Source organism: Phaethon lepturus, unplaced genomic scaffold (assembly GCF_000687285.1).
Source record: "Phaethon lepturus isolate BGI_N335 unplaced genomic scaffold, ASM68728v1 scaffold12611, whole genome shotgun sequence".
NCBI classification, from domain to species: Eukaryota; Metazoa; Chordata; class Aves; order Phaethontiformes; family Phaethontidae; genus Phaethon; species Phaethon lepturus.
This window is the reverse complement of record NW_010517043.1, coordinates 59997-82377: the sequence shown is the minus strand read 5'-3', so window position 1 is coordinate 82377 and position 22381 is coordinate 59997. Positions and strand designations below refer to the sequence as shown.

Sequence of the window (22381 nt, the reverse complement as noted above, 5' to 3'; positions counted from 1 at the left end):
TTGCTCCCCTCCTTCCTCCCTCTTCTCCAGGAAGAGTTTTCTGAAGTCTAGTTGTCTCAATGGTCAAGTTTACAGTGGTGTCCTACAAATACTTTTATTGATGCATATTTATGGAGTGGATGAGCACGCTGCACACAGCAACTTCTTAAGCTAGATTTGCTGCCAAATCTAGCATATTGTATAATTACACCTTTTCTAGCATGGCTATGCTGTTGCTAATTTGAATACCTTGATAGGTAGGAAGCTTTCTAGTTGTCCCTTTGGAAAATGTGTAGTTTGTAGACCGTGTAAATATGTCTGCAGACCTCGCAGAAATTGTAATTGTGAGTGATATTTCTAACAATTTGAGCTCAAATACAAGTCATGGATCTTTTAGTAACCTGTCATCCAGCCCTGTGCTTGTCCAACATGAAAGTGAGGGGGACAACTTAAAACACAGTTGTGCAGGTGACTGTGACTTTGAAATGTAGTTTCATTCATATATTGGAAAATAATTTATTTTACTTTCCTATTGTTCTTGCTATTCTGTCTGTCCAAGAGTAATAATTTCAGGTTTTTTCACTTTGTGGTTTGATTTGAAGAACAGATAAACTGAGAAAAATGTACTACTTTTATATGTTCAACTTTCAGTGTATAGCTCTGTTTGGGTGCATTTAAAGGACAAAATTGAACTTTAATAGTTTATCCTAATCAGTCCTTTAGTTGCTGGAAAAATGAATGCTGATGTCCTAAAATAAAACAAAAGCAAGCAAACAAACAAAACCCAAAACCCCACCACTTGTGCCAAATTATTTTTTATGCATCAGACAAACTTCAAGATGTGTAAAAGCAACACTGGGAGTTAGATATTCAAACTTTGAACCAGCCAGAGCTGTGAAATTAAGAGATCTCGAAGTGATGATTGACCTTGTTTCTACCATGTCAAGCTCTCATGACAGAGCTGCTGTTGCAGCATTTTTATAGAGACTTCTTGTTATTACAGAAATACTAAAAAAAAATCGGGAAAATCCTAAAGATAACTTGTCCAAGTTTTACCATCCTGCACCAGTAATCATAGTTGTCTTTTAATGTATTCTGTATGAACTGTTATGTGGTATGAGAGTATAAGAGTTTTGGGATCAAGGTAGCTGTCAGCATTTGAGAATTGGGTTTGGATGGTTTCTTTAATTTAAATTGATTGGCTATGGTTGGTATTTGTAATTTACTATCTTTTTTGCTATATGTTGTTTAAGGGGAATGAGAATGGGAAAAAAGTTGTTTATTTTAAGTGTGTTGATAGCAATCTATAGCAAGTTTCAAATTTATGTCAGGGACAGTTCTGTACATACGCCATAGCTCCCGTTAAAAATTTAATGCATTGTATTTCCGTGTTTAGATATTGCAAATGGCTCCAGTTCAGGAGGATACCGCCCCCCTCCCAGAACAAAAGAAGTGATCATCAATGGACAGACAGTGAAACTAAAATACTGTTTTACTTGCAAGATTTTCCGCCCACCTCGTGCCTCACATTGCAGCCTTTGCGATAACTGCGTAGGTGAGTAAAAAAAAAGATACGGCATATGTTCAATTTAGCAGCATATATATTGTTGTGAATACGTTGATATGAGAGAGAAAAGAATCGGAGTTAGTTACAGGATTACCCATGAGGTCACTTGCTGTGTTCATCCTTCTTTCCTACAAGCTCTTTTAACATGTTAAGAATTTTAGAGGAGGCAGGAGAGGAGATTTGGCCTAACAGATAGTTGTTGCTAATCTAGGAAGGCAAAGATATATTCTGATGCATCCATCTTTCCTAACCTGCTCCGAAAGACGAAGAACACACGCAATTCAAATAGGGCGGCACGGTATGTGCGATGGACTTCCCGGTACAGAGAGGACCAATCTCTATGGGTCTGAGAATTGTTTCCTTCACCAAACTGAATTGAGGGCAAGGAGCTGCTTCGCCAGTTCATTTCAAACTAGCTGTAGGGCATGGTTCAAGTGGTTAGGGCTTGCACTGTGACCAGAACATGCACTGTGGGTCATTCTTACCTTTGAGCAGTTTTAAGACTAGACATTTTAAAGTCAGAATCCATAAGAAATTACTGGGAAATTTTTGAGAGTAATATTTTGAGAGTAAGTAGATGTTGTCAGGACCTAAGGATATTTTGTAATGATAGGTGTGGGTTTTTTTCCTCTGAACATTTTGTCTTTTTTCATTACTGTTTTCTCTGGAGGGCAGACAAGGTGATTAAGATACGTTTGGACTTAAAAGCAAACCAAAAAAAGCCTACCAGTCAAATCTGAGTAGTTTTCTAGCTAATTAGATATCACATTTAGAGTTTAATGCAGCTGATGAGCACACTGTTGAGCCTGGGTGTTACGCATTCAAGAAAATAATGTAGAAAGATGTGTCCAGCTGAGAAACATAATTGCAGCATTCAGCAGTCATATTTTTAGATGTAAAGCAGTCATTCGAAGAATTACAGTTTCGTGTTTAGATCATACTTGCATCAGAGTGAAAAGTTTAGCCTTTTGACCTTACACAATCGATTGGTACCTATAGATGGTTCCTTCAGTGAATAAGTGTTAGAATTCTATAAGTGTTGTAAAAGCTATTGAACTTGGCAAGTAAGGCTGTCTACGAATTGCAGTTGACACATTTTCAGAAAAATATTATATCAAATGTGTACCCTGGGCATTACAGTGCTGTGGTATTGCTCCACAAACCTGATAATGTGAAAATGCAGTTGTTGATCAGTGCAATAAATAAAGGTTAAAGGCTGTTGTCTTTACTGAGGGAGTGCATAAATAAGAGCAACTCCCACACACACAGCCTGAAGCTTATTTTAAAATAATGTTTCTGTTTTTTAAATGAACTGATATGAAGGATTTTTCTACAGATTATTCTGTAATCTGTGTCCTTTTCATACTCAGTTTGGAAAACCTACTCTCTGAAACACACGACTAGTGATGGGGAGCGGGGAGAAAGCTTAAACAATCTTTGTCTTCTGATTATGTCTGTGATGAAGCAACAGATATGAATTGTTATGAATGTATATCAGAAAAGAGTCTGAGGAAATAATCCACTTAAGTGATAATTGTATCCAAGAAAATTATTTTTTTCTGCTCATAAAATAGGTATGATCAGTGTAATTTCCTCTTGCACATTTTTTAATTTGAAATTACATGTTTTAAAATAATTCCATCCATTTATTGGAATGAATTTGCTGTGGTTTTTCTCCTCAGCGTTTATAATGGGCATTAGAATAAACTATGACTTTTCCAGGGTACATTGCATCGTACTTTTGTTTCCTGATAAGGTACAGGTATTTGTCATGTAAACATTCAGGTGTATTGAATGCAAAAAGTGAGATCTACAAGTACCTACAACTAATTTTCCGTGAAAAACAGGTGTCAGGAAAATGGGATTGCTCATGTACTTGTGGAAAACTAACAGTCTAAGAGTGTAAACTTAATCAGAATGTGTCATGCAGTTTACCTCCACTATTAAGATAGGGTTGTCTATATGATGATGCTTTTATTTAATTTTACTTTGTGACTAAATCTTACAGCAATGAGTGTTCTTGTGCCACTGTCGTTTGCTAGTTCCTTACTGATGTAACTAAACCAGTGCAAAAATATTCCTACTTCACAGACATACGGATATTTAAGTCACTTACGATAGCAACTCACTACCAGTATGGCTCTGCGTTCCCCTTTACCACATAGTTAGTGAAGCTTTGGCTGCATAAACTAACTGCAGAGACTCTGTGGTACAGGAATAGAGTCTTTCTTCAAACTCACTGCTGAGAAAAGAACAATATGCTACTTTTACCTAAAGGTGTTTTATGATACTGGGCAAATGAATGTTAGTGTGAAAGAGAGGTTCTTTCATTCTGTATTTTCGACTGATGCTTTTCATTCTGTAAGAAAACCTTAGCAGCATTTTCAATATGTAAGTACATATCAAAATTTATTCATTGTTGTATTTTCCCCCCTTTTGAATTAATCCTAACTTTCTAGCTGTCTAGTAAGCATATCTGTTGCTTGATCTTGTTTCTGATTTTTTTTTCATCACTAGTTTTTTTATAAATCCTAAGTATTTCTTGGCTTCATATTTAGATAAAAATATGAAGAAATAGCTTTAAAAAAAAAAAGTAATTTGAGTTTTACCTATAGTAATAGTTCAGATTCCTTTAGTTTTACAGTATTTTCATAGTAGTATCCAGAAAAATCTGGATTCTCATACAAATGCAGTTTGTTGCGTTTGTGTAATGCCTTCAAAAATTTGGTCAAATAAGTGTTCCCTGAGGCAAATATCTTGGGTGTATTCCTGATTTGCTTCCTTTAACTGCCTTTGTGAATGGCAGTTGGAAGTTAGCCCCTCAAGGTTTTTCTGTGTACCATTATATTGCTTAAAAATTATAAATTAATTTAAAATAATGTACACATAAACACAAGAAATAAAGACTTTAAAAAAAACAAACCATACGAAACATAAATTCTAAGCTCAAGCTAGTTATTGCTGTGTTTTGACAAGAGGTTTTGATTGCATTGTGTGATGCTAGTAAGAAGCCAGTGGTTGGGCTTGGTTCTGAAATGACCAAATGACCTTTTTTTAAAAATTTATTTTTGTCATTTCAACATCAACTGTGTAATTTCCTTTTTTGTTTTGTTTTAATAAATAATTTTTTGTCTTGTTTAATTTGATTTCTATAATAAAAGCTGAAGAAGAAGCAGTTGACTATTTCCAAACAATTTATTTAAATATAGTACAGAATGACTAATGGGAAACAGTGAATAATGATTAGCAAGCAGTAAATCAACTTAGTACAATAATATAAATGTCAAAAGCCTTCCTTGCGTTCAACATGCCACAGTTTTGCTTGTCAAGCTGAAGTAACTGATTTAGACTAAAGCAAAAAATCCGGTATGGTGGAAGAGAGATCCACCATTTATAGTCATCTAGGAGAATATGGCCTTTTTATTTGTTTAAAAATCTGTGTATTGTAAATTTGTGTGTGACTGATGGATAAAGATAGTATCTCTTCTCCAGTTCCACTCTGTTTGTTTCAACATATGTTGTGGGTTTTTTTTTTTCTACAGAAGATTGAAAGCTCAAATTTTAAAAATTGGATGTCACAATTTAACTTTGAAATGTTTTCATTGGGATTACTAAAAAATTAGGCTGATTTTTCAGAGATCACTGATGAACATGAGAATGGCATACTAAGATAGACCGAAGTTTCGGTTCAGGCAGCAGCCCATTTTCCGCCATGGTCAGAGTGGATCCCTGGGGAAGAATGGGAGAAGAGGGTGAGCACGCGGGGATGCTTCCTGCTGCATATTCTTACACTCTCAGAAATTTTCAGCATAGGCCTTCTTGAACCCTGGGGGGGGTTATCCCTTTCTTTTCAATAGCTCATGATGGATCCTTCTTTATACCTAATATAAACGCTTTGAGATGGGCAACCAGGATGCCAGTAGTGCTAAAGGCACACCTACTATACTTGCATTTTCTATCCATGTTTCTGTTGTTAGGAGACAGGATTCCTCTCATCTGTAAGTCTACATGTGACCTAAGTGTCAAGATTTTGACAGGAATTTTGACAGAAAACATGCTATATTAGAAGCCAATTTAAATCATTGCTTCTGTAGAGCACTTCTCCCAGGCAATGCTAGGCATCATCTTTTGGTTTTGGTCTTGACTGGTCGACATTAATTTACTATTTTGAAAATACAGTGTCTTATGTATGCATCAGTATGCCAAACAGCAGCATTGGGTTAAAATAACTGTTTTTTTAAAAGTTTTCCCAGTTTAGGCACCAGTGTCGTAAATTTATTTTCTTAAAATGGTAATTAATTATTAAAACACACCTAACATACAACACATGCAACGTAAGACAAAGAGTGAGAATTACCAGTGTCTTCTGGGAGAAGCTCTTCCCTGTAGTCACTCCAGATACCACCATCTTCCAGCCTGGATAATACAAATTACTTCAAAAACCATCTGAGAGGTGGCATTGTAACAGTTTGTTTTTTATAACACTGACATTGTTCTGAGAGTAGTTTTCCCAGGACTTTGTGGTCCTTAATAATCAGTGTGTATTTACTTAGTGTCAGGACTTTATTTTGCTTGGCTTTAATTCCATTCTATAGCACTCTTGCTTCATTACCTTATTATCTCCCTTTTTGCTTCCAGTTTTTATGACCTTTGCCTATTTCTTTCCTTACATTTCCTGCAATGAAGAGTACAGTTTTCACTTCATTTTGGGGCCTGATTTTTGAACCTGTTAAACCTTACCTCCAGGTCTCTTGAAGGTGACTCTTCAGCTGAACAGTTAAAACTATTGGCTGCTATGTCCCTTTTTTTTCCCCTTTTCCTGTATTTTTTTCCCCCTATTTTTTACATGTGAGAAATTACTTCGGCTTTTTGTTTGTGCTACCTTTTTGGGGCACCCAAGAAGCTGCCAAATGGAATACACACCAGCACTTACAGAAGTGATATATTATTTGGGTTTTATTGTGCCATCTGTATACTAGATGTACTTCAGAAATTCAGGGAGCATGGCATGTGTGTCAAAGAGTTTTTAAGTCTGAGTCAAAGTACTGGGAAATATAGCAGAAAGTGTCCTTAAAAAAGGATAATAGTATTGTAGGTTACTTCAGAGAGAGGTTGCAGCTTATGTATTGGTCTGTGCATATATATATATATATATATATATATGAGCTGTGTAAATTATGTTGTAAACCTCAGATGCCAGAGTAAAAACTAATGAGACACGTTACCAGGAAAAAATAGAAAAAAATATTAAGGAACCTAAGGAAATAAGTATTTACATTAGGTAAGGATACGATGCTTCCCCTTGGGACGAGTTGGGGCTTTTAACTCTCTTCCTCCATGACTGGGTGTGTGTCGGGCACTTGTTTGGTTCCCGGTGTGTGGAGGTATTGTGTGGGCACGAAGAGGTATGTGAGGAGAGATTAAGCAGTGAGGTCCTTCTCTGTGCACTCTTCGTACCTATTAAAGAGCAGTCATTCTAAACTGCTGCTGCCTTTGAAAATGTCACCATTAATGTGCTTGCAGTCAAAGGGGTTTGTTGTTAATTAGCAGTGAAGTGAGCTATGTGACAATATAGTTTAATTACGATGAGCTATCCTAGGGCAATGGCTGGATGTTTTCCTAATAAATCGATTGCTATTTTTATTAACAAAATTAAGCATGTTTATTTTCTTTTTGCGAATAACATTAGTCTGCCACTAGTGAAGTTGCAACTGATTTTCTTTTAAAAAAAACAACAAAACCCAAACAAACAAAAACCCCCTCCACCCAAATAGCTTTGCTGTCTGGGACAGTATTTAGACGATTGTGAAAGTGAAATATTTGTTGAGAAGGCCTTGTGTTTGTGTTACTGATTGACTTTTTGTTGTAGATATCCATGCACATTATTAATTTGTTTCATTAATAGAGGCCCATCTTTCCCAATGCTACATTGCTGTTTCAGTTTGCATCCCCTTGTAGAGATTAGCGTAGTGTCCAGAATGTAATCTGGAGTAAACCTTTGGTGAGTGTTTCCTGAATGTAAACTTGAGGCTAGAAGGCTCTTGCTGTTCCGTTTAGTTTTCTTGGGGTGTTTTGATTTGGGATCAGGGTACAAAAGTACTGAAGTTCGGTGATTTAAAGGATCCATTGTGCATTGTACATAACAGATGTTCTAAAATAACATCAGCGTGCATATAAATGTAACTTCCAATCGATCCTTTGTTGTTCACCATTTTTTCCTGCATAAATTTCTACTCTGGTTTCATTCCACAAGAGTAACAGCAAGGGCATAGTCAGAAGGACTGTCATACAGGTGAATGTTGTGTGAGTGAAATTCATCCATATATTTGATTGCTGTTGCCAACTGATGGCAAGTCCCATTAGTGTTGTTTTAAATATGATTTAATAAACAGCTTCCTTAGGAATGATGACTTAAGTCAGTGGAATTGGACATCTGAACTAAGGATGTTTTTTATGAATATGCTATGAATATCAGATACAAGATTTTTTATTAATTATGCTCAAGTATCAGACACTCTGATCTGACTGTAAAGGATTTAATGCCATGGTTATATTGGCTTTTGCGCATGAGTTCATGACTTTCAGCAGGCTGTTGGGATTGAACTGCTGTATCTTGGAAGAAAATAAGTACTTTTTGTAATAGAAAGTATTCCTTATATGGACTTTTAAAAACCTCATTTGTTTTCCTAGATATTTCAAAAGCAACCAAATTCTGAAAGTACCATTTGTCATACAAAATACCAAGTCAAGAAGCCTGAATAGATGCGGTCATATCATGACATCATAGTCCTACAAAAAGCTATAATTGTCATCATTACAAATACGTGCAGATGTGTCGGTATCTGTACATAATTGTCCAGTGTGCATCCAGGACAATGGGCCTTGTAGTCCTATGTTGTACTGCTACTATCAAAAGTAATTTTGAGTAATGCTGGCCCAGTTGGTTGAGCTGTAATGCGAATTTTTTTTTTTTTTTTTTGACTGACGCAAGATTTGAATAATAGGCTTTTGACTCTTCCCAGTCCTGGGATACGTGTTTGCATGTGTTAAATAAAGATAGTAATGTTCAGCAAATGCCTTAGGTTTGTGTCTTTACCCTACAACGCTTTACTAGAATGGGGGAGAAGAATTGGCAAGTGAATTCTAACTTGTGCTTATTGGAATCTGCTAGTAATGTGACCTAGATATTTTTGCACCTGTAGACTTCTTGTCTTTGAGACCTGCCTTCACATTAAGCTTTAGAATATGTATGTTGGCATGCAGTGACCCAGTCAAGCAAAGGAGAAAGGAAGCAGTTCATAAATAATAATAAATGTTCCTGAGATCACAGTGCAAACAGACAAGAAAAGCTGCAAACTGAAGGGCCAAGCTGGCCTACAAATGTTCCATATAAAAATGCTTTTTTGTTCCTGGTAACCTATAAAGCTTTTAATAAATGTTTTGAAAGGAAGGAAAGCATCGGGGTCATCTTGTACGTGGTTTCCTGGAGCGTAGTGACTGAAAAATGGAAGCTGAATTTAAGGATTTAAAGAGTCTGCATGCTGTGCTGTGGAAAAGTGGAGATTTTGCTTTTCTGAGCAGTAAGGAACATGCTTTTGTGTGGCTTCTGAAGGAAACGCTCTCTATCTATACGACCACTGCTTATTAAAATAGGAAATGTTCTTCCTTTTGTTTTTATCTGAGATATCTAGCAGTTAATGTTTCTTAAGCAAGTTTTCAAATGTAAATGTTTCAGGGGAAGGTAAAAACTGAGAGAAATGTCTAAAGTATGATGTAACTTGTATGTTGTTCTATCATCCAGTTAGCATATATCATTAGGTGAGTGTTAATGAGACCACTGAGTCATGCTGACAGCTTCCATTGGTAAGTCAGTTTTTCTCACTAAGCGCTGAACAAAATAATTCCATTTTTCCTTTCCTGCCAGTTCCGGGAGCTGACCTGATTCCGCAGCAGCTCAGACAGTGGAAGAAGGAAGTGGTGAAGTGGCAGGAAAGGCAGCATGTCACCACCTCTTTCACTGGTACTAAGCTTGTAGTACCAATCCGCCCTTAGGATTTGGTTATGGAGGTGCTGGCTATACTCAGAAGTTAGTATCCAGATTTTAGGTTGCTGATCACTTGGGAAAGACTAGTAAAATAAAGTTGCCGCTGCAGGTTTACTGACAGCTCTTGAAGCCCCTTACCTCTTTGGTTTTCTGTGGTCTTTGCAGCAGCGTTTTTAGTCTCCACTTACCTGTCTCCTCTTTTCAGTGATACTTCACCTTATAAACTGTTCACACATTTTCTCAGTCGTTTCGTTTGCTTCAGCTTTTGTTCTCAGACCCTGAAAAATTAATCAAAATTTGATTTCTCCAGTGTTAACCTGTAGTAAGGTTGGTGTTACAGCTAAGCTGAATTAATACTTAGCTGCTTCTGAAAGGGTCATTTCATCCCTTATCTGTCAGTGTGTTCTCACTGCTTCACTTGGGCCAGCTTTGGTGTTTGTCTGATACTGTGATGAGCTGGTCTGGGGAGCTAAGCAACAGAAAATTAACCACAGTTTTAAGTTCATCTGGCTCTGCCAACCAGCTCCCCACAGGGTAAACACCAGGCTTGGCCTAAGAATGGAGAGCTGTAAGCACACAGGCAAGAGGTAGTTCACAGGACGGCTAAAAGAGGAGGAGCTGGGCCACCCGTTTTATCAGTAGTTCTTGATTAGGTAGATATGGCTGTAACCACCACATCCTGAAGGGAATTACCTTGCTGCTTTTGCTTAAAATTGAGTGCAGGAGGATGACCTGTCACAACTTTCCTACCCCTGGGATGCTTCCATAGACAAACCTTTCAGACCTTACAGCTTTCTTCCTCCCTCATAAAGAATTCTAATACACTTTTTTAACAAGAGTGTTCTGCCAGTGTTTTTATTCTCTTCGTTTGCCACAAGTATTTTTATATTAACTGTGTCACAAATATATGGTTGAATACAGCAGCATGTTAACTATGCCCTGTACATTTAAACCAGAACTGGAGTCATCACCTCTAAACAGTCTGTAATTCTTCGTAACAATCAGTTGTGTTTATATTTGCTCTGCATTTTAAGTTCATGAGGGCCAGAATTCCCAGCTTCTCTCAGCATCAGTGGTTTTTAACCTCTCAGTGGAGGTGAATCTTAATTTTGCTGCCAACGTTGTCTAAGCCAAGTAAAGATGTCAGGCAGAGCTTCCTTTTCCAGACAGTTGGTTGTTCAGTTTGCAGGCATCTGGAAGTGCAGTAAGTGAAACACAAGATGCTGTGTTATTTCTCCATTAATGCCTTTTTTTAAGGAAGAAGAAACAACTCTAGACTTAAGAGAGTTTCTGTTTCTTAACAGTGATAGAAGTTTCTGCTTAGTATGTGTCTGTTAATTTTGACAGAATTGGCTCTTTTCTCTTCAATTAACAACTAACTAGAGCAGCTCACAAGCTTTAAGGCTATTATCTTTAACTTGCATTTACATATTTGTGCTCTGCTGAGTAGAATAACCCCTTGCTATTTAATATACTGTTTTGTGGCATATAGCATAAATGACACATCTCTCTGTATTTTATGACTGAGAAAAATAAGGCCTGGTTTGTTAATTTATAACAGTCATGTAAACCCTCTAATAATTCTCCTTTTTAATTAGAATTTATTCAGATTTAACACTGTAGCAGTGTTTTTCATATCCAGCTAGCCTTTTCTGTCCATTTTTGCTTTACAAACATTTTAGGTTCATTTCACAATGATCAGTAAGGTGCTTATGAGAAAGCAGAGCTTTTCAGTTTACCAAAAACATTTGAAGGCCAATGTAGAGAGGAGTGACAAGTAGGTTAAAATGATCCAGTCAGTCTCTAGTAAGAACTATATGTACATATAGATGTATGTGTTTATAGATAGGCATATGTGTGTGTGTCTCGGCATTTATCTGAATCTACCAAATAGATGTCTACATATATCTAAATATTGTTTCATGGCTAGAAGCTGAGCTTTATGTCAGTACAATATGCTGACTACTCCTGCTGTGTCAGCATAGAAGAGAATTAATAATATGCGGAATTTGTCTTCCAGAGAGATGTTGTGATTTTTTTTTTTTCCTGAAGCAGTAGGGTACAAAAGTACCCTAGAATTATGCTCTTTACAAAGCTCTATAACTGTATTTTTTTTTGTGTTATTATTTGCTCATGTGTTGTATTAGATACCCATTAAATGAAAAAAATAAGCACTGTTCAAATGCAGTGTCAACTTATTTTGGGAATACAGCTGTATTGCACTGAATAAAGGTAGTATTGCTTACCCTTTTAGATACCAAAGTGTTTAGTTCTTGGTGGTATTAGCAGTACTCACTAAATCAAAGTATTTCTGACGCCTGATCCTAGAAAAATTCAGTAACTTCACCTTGAAAAGCCTCATTGGAATTTGAAACAGATTTATGGCAGACGCATGTGGTCCAATCAGCTGTCATGCAAAACCGTTTAAAAAAAAAAAAACAAACCTGAAACTCAGAAATCTGTTGTGCATCTTGTTTTGACATTTTTATTTTTTTCTAAATGAAGATAATCCTAAATATGTCCTACAAGGAAAACCTTTAATGTAGGTCTTTAACGTAAAACCATAGCTAAAATGAACTGATGTGCTTGGACAGATGTGCCTTTTTAACATAGGGCTTAAGGACTTCAAATTTATAGCTCGCCTTTCCTGTGGAATTACAAACAGTTTGATATTGTACGTCAATGGAGGCATAAAAGTCACAGAAAACAAAACGGCATTTGGACAAGGATCAGAGAATGAGAGGGAGTCAGCATGAGAGCATCTGTCTTATGTTATGATCTTGGATTTGATTAAAAAATTTAAAATTCTGTCAGTGTAATCTCTCCAAAGAGAAGGGAGAGAATGCTGGTTTGTTTCCTGGCAATTGCTCTGTTTCCATTACCTGGCTTACTGGGATGGGGAGCGGGGTCCAGGCTGCCTGGGAGAGGCAGAGCGAACTGTTCCCTCTGCCGCTTTCTGGCGCTGGGGCTTTTCCCCCCATGTTGGGGACGCTCATTTCTGACCCACCCTGGCCTTTTCCTGTCTCATGAACGAGCCAGTCTCCCAGGGAAATAAAGGAAAAAGGTTTGGTTTAGTAAAGAGAAGCGGGAGCCTATAGTACAAAGGGTAACAGAGCATTCAGACAACATCTACCAATTTTTAAACCATGTCGTTTACAGAAAATTCCTGCAAGATAGAATAGATTATTTAAAAAAATCAACAACTCAAAATCAAAAGAAGTATAAGCAAATTTTACAAGACTGTCTGAATCTTAACATTTGAAAAATGGTTTATGTGAACGGATTTGCTCTTTTGAACGGTTTTATTTGGCATTGTCAGCTTTAAATGGAAAAGTAGGCGGTCTGGAATGGAGAATATTTGAAGTGAAGCAATAAAAGGAAGTGGGAGGGTGTAAATAGTTCATATACTGTAATGGATGGATGAGATGATAGTAGACATAAAAGTCAGAGGTGTGATCATGACAGATATAAATAAAACAACATAAAAACCTCCAATTTTCAGTAGAAGAGTCACTGGAAGAAAAAAATTCTTATTTTGAAAAAATAAAATCCAATTGAGTTGGTACTACTGCATGTGGCAGTGGATAAATACATGCTTATTGGTCTGACTGCACAATTTATCACAATAATGCTGTTAGTTTCACAGGAGATCACCTCAGCCATGCTTTGATTCCTTTTGAAGCTGTAAGGGTTCATTAAAATACTCCCTTTTTCTTTTCTATTTTTTCCTTTCTGAATAAGAATTTCTCTGTGGCTAACTTGCAAATGCCAGTTAAATCATGAGTTTTAATGTAGTATTCAGAGAGCTTTTTTCAAATAAGCAGCATTTTATTAATTGTTTTCCATTTTTTTTTCTTCTGCCTCTCATTTCAGAACGGTTTGATCACCACTGTCCCTGGGTAGGCAACTGTGTGGGGAAAAGAAACTACAGATTTTTTTATATGTTTATTTTATCTCTGTCCTTTCTGACAGTCTTTATATTTGCATTCGTTATCACCCACGTCATCCTTCGTAAGTATGCTGGTGAAATCAGATTACGTATGTAGCCATTTGCTTGAGTTTTTTATTTTTAAGTTAATCTTTTGATCATTCAGGGTTTGTTTGTTTATTTATTTATTTGCCTTTTCTCTGAAGCTTCACAATCCCCAGTGAGTCCCATTCTGGTCTGTGGTAGACCCTGGTCGTAGTAGTAGTCACTGATCTAACGCTGACTTTATCTTAATACAGGGTTAATTTTCATAATTTTTTGTCCTTTTAGGGACAGTTTATTGATAAACCAGCACACATTCTGTCTAAGTATACAGATAGTATTGTATTCTCAAAGAACTTTTGTGTGCTTTTTTTAACTGTAACCATGGGTGACTTGCCATCCAAACAAACAGGTAAATTACTATGAAATACTTTGGAGCTATTTTACACTTTTTGGGTTTTGCTGTTTAGTTTTACATCTTTCTTTACCCTATTTTTAACACAAGTTACTTCCATTTGCATAGACATTCTGAAATAACCAATTTATAATGGAGTGAATCAGATAAACTATAGGAACATGTATATTCATGAGTTTGATTTTATTTGTATTCCTGATTTGGTTTGAGGAGAGTATTTTCAAGAGTCTTTTGGGTAGTGTCTTTTTTTTCCACATAGGTAACAAATTTTTTTAGCTCCTCTATGGTGATGATCTAATTTATGCTGATAGGTTATATGACTTGTCTTTAAAGACCTTTTCTATGTTGTGGGGTTCTTTTAACCCACTATCACTAGGAATCTTAAGAGTGTTCTATCTCTTCACTAGTTATACAGCATATTGCTTTGAACAGTATTTCTTTAATAATTTTGGAAATGTGATCTTTTTATTTCTTTGTATTGTGTATTACAGTACAAAGTACAGTACAAACCTGATAGAAGTAATAATTTCAATTTATAACACATTTATAAAGCTAACTATAATGGCAACATTTAGAGGAAGTTTTACTGAAAAATATGCCAGATTGTGCCCAATTTCCTAAATTACTTACACTGAGCAGGGATCAAAATTTGTATTTAAAAAAACAGAACTTCTCTTATTTGTGCTTCACAGAAGAAGAAGAAGAGCACTGAGCGGCTCTCCTATAGCTCAGAAATCTAGCACATAGACTAGAGCTAGGGGCACTTTTAATTTTGGGGGAGTCTTGGATCAACAAATTGTTCTTACTGCCAGATACAGTATTTCTAATATCAGTTGAAAGAGCAGAGAAAATATGTACATATTCTTTTAAAAGGGAAAAATAATTCTTGGCAAAACACTTTCCATTAGTACTTAAATCCTTGACATTTATTTGGGCATACATGAGCATATACATGCACACTTTTTACATTTTCAGGAGGAGGAGGCATGGGGGTTTTCCTGTCATCTTGCTCTGCTAGAATTCAGTAGTTGAAAACACCAGTCCAACAATATAAAGTTACTTTTGAAGCTAGCCTAGCTGTATTTCATAAACAGCACAGTGCTCTTTTTTTTTCCCAGTTTTCAGTATATGAATTAACAATATTATGCCAATATTTCATGTTCTTTATGTCAAGTTGATTTATCCAGTGGATTTTAACTTTACAGCATCCATACTTAATTCTAAGTGTGAATTAGACAAAGAGCAGAGAAATGAATTGTGCCTCTGTGTGGTTGAGCAGCATTTCAGCACTGTGTAGGTGTTACAGATAATGTATAGTAAATGTTAAATGCTGACTTGTCTAAGTATATCAGCTGTAAAACCTTCTCACTATAGAGGTTTATCTGCCTTGGATGAGACAGGGAAGACCTCCCTAGTTCTAAAAACTGTTTGGTCCTCAAAGGCAATGGGAGCAGGTATGAACTGTGATTTGTTCCTCAATGTTTGTTTGCTATGTTTGAGCTTCAAGCCCAGCTTTCAAATTTATCTACTGTAATCTTGACTGTCTCCAAAAAAAAGTGTCCTTTACAAACAAAGCTTCTTTATCAGACTGATCACTCTCTCCACGCCTACCATGCTTCTAGAAGTCCTCATACCTACCTTTCTAATAGTTAGTTACCACTCAACCCTGCAGCCCTGCAGTTCTTCAGCTGACGCGAACCATTAAGCAGGATTCTCAGTTAGTTGATCTGCAGTTGGCAAGAGTGCTTTGTTTTAGTGTGTCTGAATAAAGTCTCAGGCTTTAGACCTGGGACTGTGATCTTCCTGCAGTATTTCAAAGTCATGCATATGTATTTCCACAAGTTCTGGCAAAACTCTTGATTCTAGAGGAAGTCCTGCTGACTTAATCAAATCCTGTTCTTAGCTCTTCTGGAGATGATCCTGGCAGGATTACCTTCCCATCAGCGACACTTTATTCTAGATGTTCCGCGTTAGACTGAATGCCTTCTGACAATACTCTTTTAGGAAGGGACTGAGGGATATTTATAGCAACTTGTAGGCATTGACATTAAAAAAAAAACCTTTATGGTTCATCTTAATAGGATATTTCCTTCTCTGACCTTGTTGTTTACATAGAAAGTCTGTTTTCTTTTTTTAAATATGTCTTGATTTAGTCCAATTATTGAAATTTGTTTCATTTTTAATAAATCTTGCAAGCTGGCATTTTTATAACTCTGGTGGGCCTAAGTGGTAACAAAATGCGAGACACACCTTAACTTTTTGTGTTCTGTAGGCTTACTTTTGAGGCATTCGTTGCAAATTTGCCCTTTCCAGGATTAAGAATCTTTGCACATAGTATTATTGAAGATGATAAAATGACTTTGTAAATCAGATACTTCAAAGGTATTGTCTTGCAAGATTTTCTTCCATCTCCCCAAAGTTAACACATTTTCAATAGTAGTGCCTATCTTCACAGTTACTCAGCTCTGTTTGAGGCATCAGTATTTCAACCGTAAGTGAGGAACCTTCCCCTTCTGATATATTGGGAACTGCTTGGAAGAGTGTGACCAGCAGTAGGGAATAGAGATCACACCTACCTGCTGCCATGCCATTAAGGATCCTAAAAACAGTAAGAAGGCAGGGGGAAGTTCCACTAGTCTTGTGTTTGAGGCTAAGAACCAGTTATGAGAGCCTGAAAAGGCTCAGAAATACAAGGTAAGTAACATTCCCTTTTTAATGGCAAACAGTAAAATTGACCAAGCAGGTCTAAAGAATGTGTATGTGTATACACACACACATATATATTATTATTTTTTGTTTTAAAGACAAGGTTTTTCTCTCTTCATACAAATCTTGAGCTGAATTTAGCTAAGGGGAAATTTTTTGCTGTGGGAAAGACTTTCAACATGATGCAAGTAAAATGCCAACTATGTGCCTTATACTTATGTGACATTGAGTCAGTTTCTACAGACTTGATTCACTTATTGCATATTTATCAGAAAATGGTCAAATTGCCCTTTTTGATTAATACCTTGTGGTTGTGGAGACCAATTGGATGCTTCTGCATCTCTAGTTCATGGCAGCATGCTGCTCTTGAGCTCTTTTCAGCCAATAGATATTCTCTTATTTTCCCAGAGGCAACAAGCACCTATCAAAAAAACCTTCTGTGCAGGTGCAGTAGGAGCAGGATTATAGTCTAGAGAATTTTGGCTGCTTCCAGAACAAATGAGGGAAAGTTGAGAATCTGAGTTTATAGTATAAACTTTCCAAGTAAAAAAGTTGCTTTGAAAAATAGTGTTTCAAACTAAAAAAGTAGCTTCCAATTTTTTGTTTCCATATTAGGTCTGAAAAGAACAGGGATGATCAGAAATCTTGTTCATGGGAAAGTATGCATGCATCAATTTGGTATGACTGAGAAAATATCCTGCAGATGTTAGACCTGATAACTTACCCAAGTTTTTTTTTCTGATGTTGTTGCTGCTGAGCAACATAATCTCAGACTTATATTAGCAAATGTATTCTATGATTATTCAGTTGAACTTCAAATATTAATTGTGTTAACTATGCTGAAAACAGCCTGTAGTCCAATTTCTTACTCAGCTGGTAATTTTGGGTTCTATTTCTACAGGTTCTCAACAAACAGGGTTCCTCAACGCCCTGAAGGACAGTCCTGCAAGATATCCTTTCACTGAAACGAATTGTAGAACTTGTTGCAAAATAACATCTGAGATGTGGTTTTGCTTGTTTTCTTGCTGCTGTTGAATATGTGCATTTGGGACTTCATCAGCTAAGGATTTCATTACTTCCTGCACAACGGGATTCCTCCCCACATGTTGGAGATAGGAAAGATACTATAGCCTGGGGTGGTTTTTATTCTTCTTTTGCAGAGTAGTACTCTTGACAAAGGTCTGTATTTTCTATGTGTGATGGAAATATGTTCCATGTATTTGTGATGGAATTCATAAATGTATCTCACACCATACCCATGCTGTGGTTTCATTTAAAATATTAAGTAATTCTTCTGCTTTTGCAACAAAAAGTATCCAAAATGACTGCTTCTTGTCGGGATAAAAAAAGTAGGTCATGGAACGGCTGAAACCTTAAGCTGTCCCTGAAGAGTTCAATTCCTGAAAGTAATCTTCTGTTTATTTACTGTTTTTAGAGAAGTCATTTTCAAGTGTCAACTTCTGTAAAGTCACACAGAAGTATACACATGCATATACAGAGACTGCTATTGCTGTTCAGCCTGGAGAAGAGAAGGCTCTGGGGAGACCCCATATTGTGGTCTTCAGATACATCAAGGAGGCTCATAAGAAAGACAGGGAGACTTTTTACCAGGGCCTGTAGTGACACGACAAGGGGCAACGGTTTTAGACGGAAGGAGAGTAGAATTAAGCTGGCTATAATGAAAAAAGTTTTTACAATGAGGGTGGTGAGGCAGTGGAACAGGTTGCCCAGAGAAGTTGTGGATGCACCATCCCTGGAAGTGTTCAAGGTTAGATGGGGCTTTGAGCAACCTGATCTGATGAAAGTGTCACTGCCCACAGCAGGAGTGTTGGACTAGATGATCTTTAAAGGTCCCTTCCAACCCAAACCGTTCTGTAAATACTCTGTATTCTGTTTGTCACCTCATTGGAGCTTTCTGTAAATTTTCTACTCTGTGGGAATGGAAGAGGCTCCTCTGTCTGTAAGCAGCTAACATAATAGAAAAATGGGAAGCTGATGTAACTTCTGTTTAGTTTCTTCCTTACATTTCTGTACAGACTGTAAGCTTCACACTCCTTATGTATGTTTTGAATGGTTTGTGTTTGAATAAGCAGTTTGTGCCTCTCACAAAGCTACTATAACAAGAATTCTTTCTCATACTGGTGCTGAGGAAAAGTCTTTTGTCCATCGTGCCTCACACAGTTTGCTCTTTTCCATGGAAGAGTAGGAAGAAATAACTCTTACCTGTCATTCGTAGTTGTGCATAAAAGCAGACCTCTCTTTCCAGGTAGTTTTTCCAAGTATCAAATTCTCCAAATCCTGTTGATACGATTGGTTTTGTGTGTGTGTGTGTGTGTGTTCATCAGGTAGAATCACTGAGCTGTAAACTCCCTTCTTAAGCAAAGACACTGTTCAAAATTTTTTTTTGTAGAAATGATTTTACAAAGCACAAACAATTCTAAATAGCACAATAGCTTCCAATTAAAACAATTACAATCACTTCTCACAAAAGGTGATTCCTTCAAACTGTTCTCAAACTGAGAATAGCTTGCAGTTGTCCTTAAATCAAAAGGTAATTGATTATGCATTTGAGGATCCCTATACAGGAACAATGGGCTGCTTATTCATAATTTGTATTCAGAGATGAGCTGCTTTGAAAGGCTCACTAGTGCATCTTGTAGAAATGGCCTGCTTTGCTAGTGGTGCGTTGGACAATTTAATAGCTTGGTTACAATTCCTAACAGTAAAAAATTAAATTGACCAAATAGCATTGGGAATGCTGCTGTGGAGCAAGCCAGTCAATTCAGGCACAGAGAACATTGCCGTTTCTAGCTTGCTAACAACTGTGTGAGATACACCAAGGGAGCGTTATACCATATTACGCTAGTAGGTTGTACTTTATGTTGAGAATATGTTGCTTTTTTGTGTTTGGTTTTTAATTAATGGACTCATGTTTAATTAATGGGGTCATGTTAATCTAACATAAACCACCCCTGCCGTTCTAGAGATCTTTTCGTCTCTTGGTGTGCAAAACTGAAGAAGTCTCTTTCTTGGGGAAAGAAGTTCCTTTCAGCGGGGAGCTGAAAGAGGTCTTGAATTGAACGGAATTCCCTTTTTTGTCAGTAGGAATTACCATGTGGAGGGAGAAACTCACTTTTCAGTACTCTCTTGAGTGTAATCATGGCGAGGAGCATCCTGTTAGCAGTGTGCTCAATCATCTGATGAGGTTGCAGGGAGCTCTTCTCCCTCTCAGGTTCCCCTTTTCTGACCTAGTGATTCTTCCTCTTAGTCTTGGTGTGTAGATTCTACCCAACAGTGCTCATCTACAGCCTTCCTTAAGATTTCTACCCTCTCATAGCCCAGTTAGGTGGGCTTGTATTGTGCGTAATGTTTTGGGGCTGTTTCCTTCTTTACACTTTTCTGAACCCTCTGCTAACAACAGTCTGCTTCCTTATCCATTCTCCCTCATTCTTTTTGCTGGAAACTGTCCTGAATTTTGTGATTGTAACTACTTGTTATTGCATATATTTTTTTTTCATTTGCATATATTTCCTTGACTTTCAATTACTGTGCTGGAAGCTGTGGTGTGTTTTTTCTCAGTATGGTCCATTGTTGGCCTCTCAGGTTTTCACACATATTTGATCAGCTCCAATCAAACAACAAATGAAGATGTAAGTTCATAGTATATTTCTACATATAGATTTCTAAATAGTAATGAGGAGATGATTAATTCTAATTGTATGCAGTTTTTCTCTGTTATTCTTGGAGAAGTTATACCTGCCTGCATAATTTTGTGAGTGCTTCAATAGGAAAGAAGAAAGTAACCTTGTCATGCTTGATTCAAAATATCAGAAGAGATCTTTTGAACACTATTTGTTGTGGTTTGAAGATGTTACATAGTGTGTCTATTATGATTTACAGCCACAGGACCTGTATCTTGAAATAGGGAAATATAGAAGAGAGCAAAGAAACAAGCATATTTTATACAGGAGGAAAGTACTAAACATTTTTCAGTATCTCTTTTTCACTGGGAGTCCTAAATATTCTTTGACTCAAAAATTGCTTAATATTTATTAATTTATTAATATTATTGCTTAATAAAAATTGCAAGATATGTTGAATTCTCAAAACAAAAATTTCATCCTTTGTTTTATTTTTCCTTTGAAATTTCTTTGCCAATCCGAGGTCTAAAACCTCTGGCAAGGAGTGTATCATTAACTTAAATGTCAACTTTCTCACTTCTATAGTTATCCTATTTTGCACATAGGTGTCCATTGTTTCGGTGTGAAATTATGTTTAACTGAGTTTGGATGATTCATGTGCCCTCCCCTAATTAACAGGAGAAATACAAAATGGGTGAAAGGAGAAAATAAAAATAGCTAGGTAGCTACTGGTATAGAAAGCTTGTTGGAATTTAGCAAGTACTCTAACAAATTACTGCAAGTTTATAGTTATTTTATTGTAATTTTCTGTTGTACCTTTTTTTGTAGGTGTCTAGCAAATGTAAAAGCATCTTTGGGACTGTCAACCACATGTTTTGTTATTGTTTAAGATCATGGTTAAAATTAAAATTTTATAAAATTATAAAATTATGAATACTAATCAACCAGAAAAAATTTACCAAGCAGGCTTAGAATGAATTGTGCCTTAGCATCAAGTATCCAAGCAAATAGCCTGACTTTGAAGAATTCTACCTCATTAGTTAGGCAGATGAGATACTCTGATATTCCTCTGTTAGTAGGTTTAGTCCAACATTGTCTCTCTTGATGGATCCAGCATACTTCCACTGTCCCCCCTGCCCTCAAATAAATGTCACCTCTGGCTTGTTGAAAGTCAGATAGCAGGCAACTGTAGCAGTGTAACATGTCTGAATTTCAAGTAAACTGTTCAGTAATTTCATTTAAAGCATACATTTCCAGTTGAACACAGTAAGACATTTTACTCAGGCTCTCAACTGTCTCACAGACAGAAAAGCAAGACTGGCTAAAAGAAAAGGTAATATGGACTAAAAGGTAGTAATGACTGCAGTGGCTTCATAATATTTTAGAGCCATTTGTGGGCATTAGGGAAGATGATGTTGTGTGGTATTGCACAGCTTGAGAACTTACCCAAGAGTATGGAAAAGTAGTGCTCTATTGCTGGCTTCAGTGGTATGTTGCAATTGAACCTCTTCTGTAGAACATACCATAATATTTGTAAAATTAAGCTTAGGCCATTATGTTTAGATGCTGAATTGGTCCTGTGAGATTTTGGGTTGTCTGAATCAAAGTAGAAGGTAAAGCATGCGCTTGCTTCTAAGATTTTTAGGGTCCAGCCTTTCCTAAACAGCCCGAAGCTCTAAGCTGTTTGGAAAGTGTGATCACGGGTTTTCTCTGGTCTGCCTCTGCTGTAAGTAGCATGTTGCTGCTTTGGTAACCCTTAATTTGTCTCAGCCATTTTCTGTACTCTATTATATGTGATGCATCTTGTTCATATCTCTTCAGATTAAAGGATCATGGTCAAATAAAAGAGGTAAAGAGAACTATAATCCATACAGTTATGGCAACATCTTTACTAATTGCTGTGCTGCACTCTGTGGGCCCCTCTCTCCAAGGTAAGGGTATCAAAAGTATTGTTAGTATAAATTAAGCCACATGATTATTTTGAAATAATAATTATATCTTTCAATATAATTGAAAGATATATTCTTTCTGATTGCTTGAGTTTACTCAACAGAAATAA

General features: G+C 36.7%; 1 protein-coding gene across 1 annotated transcript in view; it reads left to right on the top strand.

Moving 5' to 3' along the window:
* The window catches only part of ZDHHC14 (zinc finger, DHHC-type containing 14), a 41292-nt gene that overhangs the window by 5392 nt on the left and 13519 nt on the right, over positions 1-22381 (top strand). Inside the window, exons 2-6 of the mRNA XM_010296263.1 lie at positions 1376-1534; positions 13464-13601; positions 17583-17631; positions 20229-20331; positions 22144-22253. Coding sequence (XP_010294565.1) covers positions 1376-1534; positions 13464-13601; positions 17583-17631; positions 20229-20331; positions 22144-22253 — 559 coding nt within the window. The remainder of the gene's footprint in view (positions 1-1375; positions 1535-13463; positions 13602-17582; positions 17632-20228; positions 20332-22143; positions 22254-22381) is intronic.